This window comes from Salmo salar, chromosome 06, assembly GCF_965601325.2.
Source record: "Salmo salar chromosome 06, fSalSal1, whole genome shotgun sequence".
Lineage (NCBI taxonomy): Eukaryota > Metazoa > Chordata > Actinopteri > Salmoniformes > Salmonidae > Salmo > Salmo salar.
This window is the reverse complement of record NC_138296.1, coordinates 32,767,072-32,778,270: the sequence shown is the minus strand read 5'-3', so window position 1 is coordinate 32,778,270 and position 11,199 is coordinate 32,767,072. Positions and strand designations below refer to the sequence as shown.

General features: G+C 43.9%; 1 protein-coding gene across 3 annotated transcripts; it reads right to left on the bottom strand.

Annotated features, from left to right (window-relative positions):
- Nucleotides 1-752: 752 nt before the first annotated feature.
- On the bottom strand, nucleotides 753-11,117 carry LOC106606880 (TBC1 domain family member 17). Of its 3 annotated transcripts, none has more exons than XR_014392638.1 (18): nucleotides 10,939-11,117; nucleotides 9,401-9,496; nucleotides 7,568-7,645; nucleotides 7,368-7,485; nucleotides 5,505-5,688; nucleotides 5,120-5,231; nucleotides 4,868-5,038; nucleotides 4,547-4,672; nucleotides 4,318-4,421; nucleotides 4,107-4,201; nucleotides 3,891-4,007; nucleotides 3,672-3,772; nucleotides 3,461-3,560; nucleotides 3,133-3,230; nucleotides 2,876-2,992; nucleotides 2,691-2,777; nucleotides 1,355-2,574; nucleotides 753-817 (listed from the first exon to the last, which is right to left on the bottom strand). XR_014392638.1 is itself a non-coding variant. In XM_014203302.3 (18 exons), the coding sequence occupies exons 1-17, from the start codon at nucleotides 10,966-10,968 to the stop codon at nucleotides 2,380-2,382; spliced, it is 1,929 nt and encodes a 642-aa protein (XP_014058777.2). In that variant the 5' UTR covers nucleotides 10,969-11,117; the 3' UTR covers nucleotides 753-2,269; nucleotides 2,366-2,379. The 3 variants fall into 3 exon arrangements, 2 of the variants coding, with proteins under 2 accessions (XP_014058777.2, XP_014058775.2); XM_014203302.3 differs by having other exon boundaries at nucleotides 753-2,269; nucleotides 2,366-2,574; XM_014203300.3 differs by having other exon boundaries at nucleotides 753-2,574.
- Between the last annotated feature and the right edge of the window lie 82 nt (nucleotides 11,118-11,199).

Sequence of the window (11,199 nt, the reverse complement as noted above, 5' to 3'; positions counted from 1 at the left end):
TGAGATTTAAACCACAGACTTTATCTCCTCTGAGGTCTCAAACACTCCAGATAAAAACCCTTCCAAGCGGTAACACAATCACAACAAGAGAGATTATCGCCCCAACACACTGGGACCATTGTAGAATTAGAGGGGATGATGGCTGTTGAGAGAGACATCATCCATAAACAGTGATTGGATTAGCACTGAAAACAGATTGAGTTTGAATGAGAGCCAGAGTGAGTTTGGCTGTGGGAGTCAGAAGAGGTCAGGTCAGAAGAGAGAGGGCAGAGAGGGGCGTGGGGAAGAGAAACAGAGTGACAGATCGCCCGCCTGTTTAAGTACCCTGCTAAATTCATACATTGCAGCTGTATTCTAACTGAGACAGAGGAGAGGGAAGGAGGGAGAGAGGGGGATGGAGAGATGCATGGACGACCCAGTCGGTCTTGAGAGGGGGGGGGTGTGTTTCTCCTCCCCTCATTTTCCACCTCATTGCCCGGGACAGTGGAGGACAGAGATCCCTTTTCACCTCACAGACACCTGCTGACGGGGAGGGGAAGGGGGTCTGCTCACTCAGTTAACACACTGCATAAACCATCCTACAGAACTGATAAACAACACTTTATCACTCAGAACTAAGTCAACCAACTAAGTGCTTTTGACACATTTCTGGTAAATGAGCTGTGTTTTACACTTAACTTTATTAATTTACAACAATAACTACAGTGTAAACAACAAGAGTATCAAAACTCACAGACCATCTGACAAGACAATATTTGAATGAACCTTTATTTCAACAGGAAGTCATTAAGATCCAGGCCTCTTTTCCAAATGAGCCCTGCAGAACATATAAAATACAATTATTAAATACGAAATGCAATCAATAAATAGTAATACAATCAAACAGTTACCACAACAAACAGTTTCCCCACTTCAAATACATACTTGTATTTTAGGTTTCCGGTAAATCTTTCATTGTTTGCAATTCGATCTCTCTCTTATACGTACAAGCATTTCAGGTAAGTGAAAATATTGTTATGACATAATACCGGTAGTTAAAAACCTTAAACATTATAGTACTGCATGTATAACACTCTATAAGGCAGGCATTGTATAGTACTTGTAATGCTCCGTCAGTAAGATTATTCTTCATATTATATTTTGAATTACTTAGAGTGACAAGGACAGCAATAGAGAAGAGGGCATGGATGCACAAATGGAAATATAAATGACTGGACAGAACTTGGACACACACAAAATACTTAAGGGAAACAAAAAAATGTATTGCGGTATTTATATAAAGACAAAGCACTGCATATATAGACCATTTCAATATTTTGGGATAGTTACATTCATGAAAAAAACAACCTCTCACCGTTCACTCGATAATGCCCCGTCTGTCAGAGATGGTAACAGTCTGCAACCCTCATCCTGTACTACAGTACATTATCAAACTCTCTCTCCTATGCCCCATATCATCCAATATTTTATCCAATATACAATCAATGGTTAGCTCCTACAGACAGAGAGCCACATGGCCTGCTATATAAAGTAGGCAGACAGGCATCCAGTTACTGTTCCATTGAATGTTAGAATGGGCAAAACAAGTGACCTAAGTGACTGAGTGCGGTATGATCATTGGTGGCAGGCGCGCCGGTTCCAGTATCTCAGAAACGTCCACCCTCCTGGGCTTTTCACGCAGGACAGTGTCTAGGGTTTACAGAGAATGGTGAGACAAACAAAAAACATCCAGTCAGCAGCAGTCCTGTGGGAGAAAACAGCTCGTTGATGAGAGGTCGAAGGAGAATGGCAAGACTCACACAAGCTAACAGGCAAATAACGGCGCAATACAACAGCGGTGTGCAGAACAGCATCTTGAACCTCAGAACTAGCCGGTCTTTTTCACGGATGGGCTGTTGCAGCAGACGAGCACACCGGGTTCCACTCCTATCAGTTAAACACATGAAGAAGCGGCTCCAGTGGGCACGCAATCACCAACACTGGACAATTGAGGAGTGGAAAAACATTGCCTGGTCCGACAAATCACGATTCCTGTTGCGTCATGCTGACAACAGAGTCAGGATTTGGTGTAAGCAGCGTGAGTCCATGGACCCATCCTGCCTGGTGTCAACGGTACAGACTGGTGGCGGGTAAAGTAATGGCGTGGGGAATGTTTTCCTTCGCACATGTTAGGTCCCTTGATATCAATTGAGCAACGTGTCCATGTCCCGAAGAATTCAAGCTGTTCTGGAGGCAAAAGGGTGTCCGACCCGGTACTAGATGGGTGTACCTAAAAAAAAAAAAGTTTAAATTGCCATTGAGCGTATATCTTCCTATATGAAACACCTCACATCGGTTAATGGCTTTCTCTCCTCATGTCAATCACCCTGTCCTTCAGAGTTACGGGTAGATAGGGCAAGGGCGTGCTGTAGCAGCAGCAGTGCTGTTACTTGACTGGCTCGTTTCCGTAGCTGCTGCCTGTGATTGGCTGAGAAGCTGCTGCGTCTCATGTGACTCTGATTCTGGGCTCGTCTCGTCATCAGGGCTGGGGGGAACGTACAGACCAATGACCTCCTGCACCTTCACCGGCAGCTCCTGAGAGACAGAGGAGGAATGGAGAGAGGAGAGGTTAGATCAGTTAGATGACAATACAAAATATGTTAAATATATCATATCCAAATGAATGTATCCTCCTCTAAGATATTCCCTACTTTGCAGCAGGCCAGCTGTAGGTAGTTAGATTCTGCTCCTCGTAGGACTGTCTGCAGATCCAGCTTCATGGTCAGTTCATTGATGTGCTGCACATAGAGCCACATACACAGTCCTTAGTACAGTACACACAAACAAAAAAAAAACAACATTAAGAAAAATAACTTCAAACACATTTCCAACAAACCTTCAAAATAGTGTTGAAGTCGTGGTCAGAGCCGATGAACTCCCCCCTCTGTGATTCCAGAATGGAAGCGGCCATCAGCAGATGGAAGTTTTCACAGGGCAGACGAGTCCAAAGAACCTAGCACAGAACAGTGCATTCACTGTGTGTTTACTTACATATATTGTAAAACAATGGGTGTTTTTTCCATGTAGTGTGTAGAGCCTACATGCGAGAGTTTCTAATGAGTGTTGTGTGTTGAGTAGTATCCACTCACTCACCTCCCAAAGGGACAGGATGTCCTCGAAGGAGAACTCTCTCTTAAACCAGATCAGTAACCAACGGAAACAGAAGCACAGAGAGCCACTGTCCTGGGAGTCTGAAAGAGACACACAACGTAATAACATAACAATGTGAAGAATTTACTATGTCAATGGATTACACATCCAGGTAGTGACATAACACACCTTGAGTTAAGGTGAAATATAATCAATTGGCTGATTGGAGAATTGACTGCATGATGAATGTCTACCTCACTGAGTAATAACACGTTTGGGTTATGGTGAAGTGTGAGAGAAACACAGTAACTGAGTGATAGTCATTGTTTACCCAGGTAGTCAAGGAGCTCAGGGTCCAGAGCCTTCATCAGCAGGCTGAGCTGAAGGAGCTGCTGCTTCATGGCCTCCTGAGACTCCTCAAAGTTCTGGTGCTGAGGGCCGGAGAGAGAGAGAACATTCAAATAGTGTATAAATGTATAATGCTATGTTTTAACAGTATTATGTGGTAATATGAGTATATAACAAGAGAGTAAGGTGCTTACCACCATCTCCATAAAACCTGTCAGACACCAGAAAGACTCGACTTCGTTCTGGGTGACAAACAGGAGAGGAGCCAAGAGGTCACTCATCCCCTGGACATAGCCTGCAGGGAGAGAAAGAGAGACACAACAGGAACCACAAGGCGAGAGGAGAGTCAGGTGTGAGATATTGATAATAAATACAGTTGAAATGTGATACAATGGACAAGGGGAGTGGCTTACCCAGATCAAAGTTGAACATGCAGTATGTCATCAGCACGTCATTGAGAAGAGTCAGGCCTGGGTTGTCGTTGCCAGAGAAGAAGGTGTTGTGTCTGTCCGTCCGACTCACGTCCCTTTCTGTCCAATCAAAACAACATGAACAGATAAGTAACAAATCATAAAATGTGTGTCAACCAATGAGGCGTGAGATCATGTTTAACAGACAGCAACACCGACCTATCAGGCTGCGGTATCCTCTGAGGAGGGAGTTCCTCATCTCCTGCTCTTCACTGACTGACTTCCACTGAACCTTCATTCTGAAATACTCATCTCTGAAGACAGAGAAACACAGAGGGGTTGAGGAGATGAATTTACTCACTCCCGTTTAGACAACAGTCCCAGTCTGTGATAAGAGAGCCATAACAAGTGAGGGAGATAAGAGACTAACGTTTTCATCCTCAGAATGTCCTCCCTCTCTTTCACAGTACTACTCCAGGGATAGAAACCCAGCAGAAACTTCCACACGTCCTTCCTCAGGGATGGTGTGATACCCTAGGAGAGGGAGAGGAGGGATGGTTTGAATGACATGGTGTAGACACTGTACAGCAAAACACATTTGGATGGAAGATGGTGTCAGGTGTTTTTTACAAGAGAGGAATTATACTGTAAGGTCTTACCCCCCTGAAGACCAGCTCTTTGACTCGCTGTGGGTCCTTCACACGCCCCTCTGGGTCCAGGAACTCCTCCCATTTGTCGAGAGGCTGTCCCCTGGTTACGTCTGGTTTAGGGCCAAGCTCCACCCCCTGGTGGCACATTAAAAAAACTCTCACCATTGATATAGCCATCCGTATGTTATAGCCAACATCTGGATGATATCGCCATCCGTATGTTATAGCCAACATCTGGATGCTATAAAGTGAGGTCCTCTTCTCCATCTACTCCACAGATGTCAGGGCGAGTGATGAGTTTACATCTCCACCCCCATCCCCCCCACTTACACAGGTGATGAGCTCAAAGCCTGGTTCGTCGTCAGCTGAGGGGGGCCCATGGTGGTCCTGAGGGCCACGGGGGTGGAAGGGGGAATCTGGTGGTCGTAGAGCCCCTCTGAAGAAATTGGTGACCTTGGAGAATCCCCCAAAGGTGGTGGCATAAGGGTCCTGGATAAACCTCTGGAAACAAAGAGATTAATATAATTAGAAACACAGACATTACAGCTTCTCAAAGAATAGCACACACAAAACAAGACTTACAGAGACGAGGTCGGAGCTTCCATCGTCAAAGAGGTGCAGCTCATCAAAGGACTGAGAGAGAGCCCCAGAGCCATGGGGATACGCTAGGAAGAGACGACCATCTACAGGTGATCTAAAACAAGAGAAAAACACAGTCAGGCAGATAGTAAGAGACACAGACAGCGACAGAGAAGATATAGAATCTCAAAATAAAAGAAAACGCTAGCAAGAAAGAGAGAGAAAGTATGAAAAAGACGCTTGAAAATATATGTAGTAAGGGAGTTGGGTACAACAGCTGCTAAACTCTACTGTTCAGAGTCCAGTTAAATGCCAGTGAAATGCTTGAATTCCTCTGAGGCACTGATCTGAGAGAAAGAGGGGGAGCTGGCTGTCTGCCGCTACTCACGGGGCCAGGATGATGTAACGCTGCAGGGCCCTCAACAGCTCCCTGGTACCCCCCCTGTGGAAGTGCAGAGGAGGGAGGGGGTGGCCACCCCTGCTGGTAAAAACCAGGAAGTTACGGCCCAGGGAGAAACGGGACCGTCTTAGAGAGTACAGCTCCGACAGAGGCAGAGAGAACGACCACTGGCCTGGGAACAGAGGGGGAGACATCAACATCAAGAATAGCACTATACAGTCGTGGCCAAAAGTTGAGAATGACACAAATATTAATTTTCACAAAGTCTGCTGCCTCAGTTTGTATGATGGCAATTTGCATATACTCCAGAATGTTATGAAGAGTAATCAGATGAATTGCAATTAATTGCAAAGTCCCTCTTTGCCATGCAAATGAACTGAATCCACAAAAAAACATTTCCACTGCATTTCAGCCCTGCCACAAAAAGACCAGCTGACATCATGTCAGTGATTCTCTCGTTAACACAGGTGTGAGTGATGACGAGGACAAGGCTGGAGATCACTCTGTCATGCTGATTGAGTTCGAATAACAGACTGGAAGCTTCAAAAGGAGGGTGGTGCTTGGAATCATTGTTCTTCTTCTGTCAACCATGGTCACCTGCAAGGAAACACATGCCGTCATCATTGCTTTGCACAAAAAGGGCTTCACAGGCAAGGATATTGCTGCCAGTAAGATTGCACCTAAATCAACCATTTAACAGATCATCAAGAACTTCAAGGAGAGCGGTTCAATTGTTGTGAAAGCGGCTTCAGGGCGCCCAAGAAAGTCTAGCAAGCACCAGGACCGTCTCCAGAAGTTGATTCAGCTGCGGGATCAAGGCTTGCTCAGGAATGGCAGCAGGCAGGTGTGAGTGCATCTGCACGCACAGAGAGGCGAAGATTTTTGGAAGATGGCCTGGTGTCAAGAAGGGCAGCAAAGAAGCCAATCCTCTCCAGGAAAAACATCAGGGACAGACTGATATTCTGCAAAAGGTACAGGGATTGGACTGCTGAGGACTTGGGTAAAGTCATTTTCTCTGATGAATCCTCTTTCCGATTGTTTGGGACATCCGGAAAAAAGCTTGTCCGGAGAAGACAAGGTGAGCGCTACCATCAGTCCTGTGTCATGCCAACAGTAAAGCATCCTGAGACCATTCATGTGTGGGGTTGCTTCTCAGCCAAGGGAGTGGGCTCACTCACAATTTTGCCTAAGAACACAGCCATGAATAAAGAATAGTACCAACACATCCTCCGAGAGCAACTTCTCCCAACCATCCAGGAACAGTTTGGTGATGAACAATGCCTTTTCCAGCATGATGGAGCACCTTGCCATAAGGCAAAAGTGATAACTAAGTGGCTCGGGGAACAAAACATCAATATTTTGGGTCCATGGCCATGAAACTCCCCAGACCTTAATCCCATTGAGAACTTGTGGTCAATCCTCAAGAGGCGGGTGGACAAACAAAAAAACACACACAAATTCTGACAAACTCCAAGCATTGATTATGCAAGAACGGGCTGCCATCAGTCAGGATGTGGCCCAGAAGTTAATTGACAGCATGCCAGGGTGGATTGCAGAGGTCTTGAAAAAGAAGGGTCAACACTGCAAATATTGACTCTGTATCAACTTCATGTAATTGTCAATAAAAGCCTTTGACACTTATGAAATGCTTGTAATTATACTTCAGTATTCCATAGTAACATCTGACAAAAATATGAAAAGACACAGAAGCAGCAAACTTTGTGAAAATTAATATTTGTGTCATTCTCAAAAATGTTGGCCACGACTGTACAATTGGTGCAAGCACATTTGTGAGTATAGCCTAGTATGAGAACTACAAACACAGAAGGCAAGTTATAAAAGTCTACGTACTTGTCTCTTTGACGGGGGGGTGCTCTCTGACTCGGTCTCTCTTCACTGTGCTGATGACTGCCCAGTCTGGCTCGTAGCCAGGGTCAAAGTTGGTGTCCTCCACCCCACCTTCTCCATCCTAACAGGAAGACAGGCCGTATATAAAGAACATGAAGAAAACAGAGTGATGTGTGTCACTAGTGTATTAAACAAGCTCTCACCTTTTTAGTGTAGAATACAGCAGCCGCATTGCGGCCCTCATCCTCTAGTGCGCTCCACTCCAAAGCTGGCTCCCCACCCTGTAAACATAGACAAACACCTTAGTCTAGTCCAGAATAATGTGTGATAGCCTAAAGCTAAGAAGAAAGGACATACTGTATATGATCTATAGGCCTATGTGTTTGACTAAAGGAAGCAATACTAAGTTATTGATGACAAAGACTTCCACCACAGGGATGAGTACACTTTTAATATGAGTAGAATTGGGTTTCGATCAACCGATATTGTCATGTTTTTTAAATGTATTTTTACCCCTTTTTCGTGATATACAATTGGTAGTTACAGTCTTGTCCCGTCGCTGTAACTCCCGTATGGACTCGGGAGAGGCGAAGGTCGAGAGCCACGCGTCCTCCGAAACACAACCCTGCCAAGCCGCACTGCTTCTTGACACACTGCTCGCTTAACCTGGAAGCCAGCCGCACCAATGTGTGGGAGGAAACACCATCCAGCTGGCGACCGATGTCAGCGTGTATGTGCCCGGCCCATCACAAGGTGTCGCTAGAGCGCGATAGGACAAGGACATCCCGGCCAGCCAAACCCTCCCCTAACCCAGACGACGCTGGGCCAATTGTGCGCCGCCTCATGGGTCTCCCGGGTCTGTAGTGTCGCCACTAGCACTGCGATGCAGTGTCTTAGACCGATGTGCTACTCAGAGGCCAATATTTTCATATACAGTGAGCTCCAAAAGTATTGGAACAGTGACAATTTTTGTTGTTATTTTGGCTTTGTACTCCAGCACTTCGGATTTGAAATGATACAATGATGAGTTAGAAAGTTATCATACCCCCAAGACATGCTAACCTCTCACCATTACAGTAACAGGAGATGTTAGCATTTTTGAGGGGGTATGATATTTATGCCTCTAACTTTCTTACTCATCATTATTCACAACTCATTAAGGATTATCCGTGATTACAGTAGCATCCACAATAATGTGAGGTGTTTAGAAACATATTGTATTCTTATTTACAATAAAAAGTGACTCCAAAATGACAAAATACATTATTTACCATTAATTTCTATTGGGCACACAATCTGAATCTAATCTGAAACACAACCAAAACAAACAGCAAATGCATCCAATAAGTTTGTAGAGTCACAAGCTTAATGTAATGATTGCCTGCTAGGAATATGGGACCAAATACTAAAATGTTGCCTACTTTCATACACATAAGTGAACTTGTCCCAATATTTTTGCTACCCTAATAAAGTGCTGTAACTCCTAAGCAGTTGAAAATACCCTAAAATGAAAGCTGACAGTCTGCACTTTAACCTCATATTCATTGTATCATTTGAAATCCAAAGAGCTGGAGTACAGAGCCAAAACAACAATAAATGTGTCACTGTCCCAATACTTTGAGGGGTGGGTATAATTTGTGGAACGTTCCAAGAGGAATCTGTCCAAAAACGTTGTAAATAACAAGGTTGCCAACAAACAGTGCATACAAAGTTGTATAGCAGCAGAATAAGATACCGGTAGGGAGTGGGCTATTTCATTAAGTTTTTCACTCATCACGTTTATTACAAAAAATGTCTGTCCTCACTCTGGTAGCCTATGGACAAACATTAAGAATAAGCTACGTGGTGAGTTGATGCCTATTCGGCAGATAGTTAGCTAGGTGAATTGATCATGATACTTTGTAAGTGTTTGTTGGCAACCTCCTTGTACTTTACTTCGTTTTTGGACAGATTCCTTTTGGAACGTTCCACAAATTATACCCACCCCGTTTGGAGCTCACTGTAAATATGGTGTCTATGGGAGAAGCCCAACTTACCCGTTCCACTATACGGATGAATCCTGGGATTGTAGTGTCCTGGTTGCTCCTCTTGGCATTGGTGTGAAGGTACACCCCCTCCTTCTCAAACACCAGCTGTGTGACAAAACAACATAAGCTATTAATAGAATAGAAATTGCTGTGAAAACTAATGGCTAAATGTCATGTCATGGATTCCAGTGCAATGAATCAGAAAGTGCGATCGAGTGGGAATAGGGTGGGGGGTGACAATCATATGACATCCCAAAGAGGATGAGTTAGCTGACTTTACTGTAGCCTACAAAATAGAGTCACATGTACATTATGAGTCACTCACAGTGATTCCACTTGTGTGCCTGCCAGGGGTTTCTCCCAAGTAGTGTCTGGTACTCCCCGTCTATAGCTCCATTCCTGTGCATTTTATTCCTCGTGTTACCATTTTATTTTTAAACTTGGCATTGTTGGGAAGGGCTCATAAGCAGCGTTTCACGGTAAAATCTACACCAGTTGTATTCGGCAGCTCAGAATCGAATTAGCCTACTGGACCAAAACTGAACATACCCAATTGGTTAGATCTAGCATCCATACAAATACAATATACCATCATATCTATCCTGAATATTACCCGAAATGTATAATCAATAATAATTTTCCAGCTGTGACATCAATTCAGGTGAAATATTACATAAGCTATCCTCCAACGAACTGCTCAAACGTTTAGTTAGTTAGATACCGTAATCACATCAGTGGCGGTTCTAGACCATTTCAACTGGGGGGGCCAAGCTGGGGCCAGTTGTACTGTTAGAGGGGCCAGTAATATTAGACGTTATTGTTGTCATATCGTTTTGCATGTGGTACAATACTGTTCTGTTCCACTTAAAGCCATCCCTCTAGAAAAGCCCCCCTCCCCCGAACCGCTAGTGAATTACATTCACAGGGAAGTTTACAATGCTAATTCTGTGGAATGGGGATCCTCGGCCTCGGGACCCTTTCTTCACTGTAAACAGGTCTAACTACTATAAGTAGTTGTTAGAGAAACAGCAGTGCTTATTGCTTTACATATTAAAGTCTGCCGTGGAAAATAACACAACTATTACGATATTTCTCATGGCCAATTTATTGAACAAGTAATATATCACACCAGCAAATATCAATTTAATCTGGAAATAATTATGAATCTAGCTTGTTTGTTATAACGTTAGCTAGCTAACTGTTACTGTAGTTACGTCAGCGTCCCCAAATATCACACGACTTTGTTTTGAATGTGATAGTCTAGCTACAATTTATTTTATTTATTTCACCTTTATTTAACCAGGTAGGCAAGTTGAGAACAAGTTCTCATTTACAATTGCGACCTGGCCAAGATAAAGCAAAGCAGTTCGACAACATACAAAAACACAGAGTTACACATGGAGTAAAACAACATACAATCAATGATGCAGTAGAATAAAAAAACAATGGTGATAACCGAGTTTATTTAGTTAGCGGCCCTTTAATATAGACCGAATCAATCAGACGAAGAGAAAATCTAAACTTCAATTTCAATACATTGAGCTTACCTTGTGACTAGTCTCAGCCTTTGGCTCCATTTTTCTTCCACTAGCCTTTTTTCCAAAACAAATGTCATCACAAGAAGACTTCCGCCTTCATAGACTGCACCGTCTACGTTATACGTCAGTCAGGTGGTCAGGAACATCAACCAATCATAGCTGGTGGCACGTCTACATTGGAATAGATGCCGCGTTCAAAACAACGGGGAACTCAGAACTGGGAAATCGGAAATCTCCGACTTCCGACTTCAGTACGTTCAAAACAACAGA

Coding starts and splice junctions, on each gene's coding strand:
- LOC106606880 (XM_014203300.3), bottom strand. CDS start 10,968: ATGGAGCCAAAGGCTGAGACTAGTCACAAG. Junction 3,773..3,890: donor CATGTTCAACTTTGATCTGG/GTAAGCCACTCC, acceptor CTCTCCCTGCAG/GCTATGTCCAGGGGATGAGT. Junction 3,231..3,460: donor TGAGCTCCTTGACTACCTGG/GTAAACAATGAC, acceptor TGTCTCTTTCAG/ACTCCCAGGACAGTGGCTCT.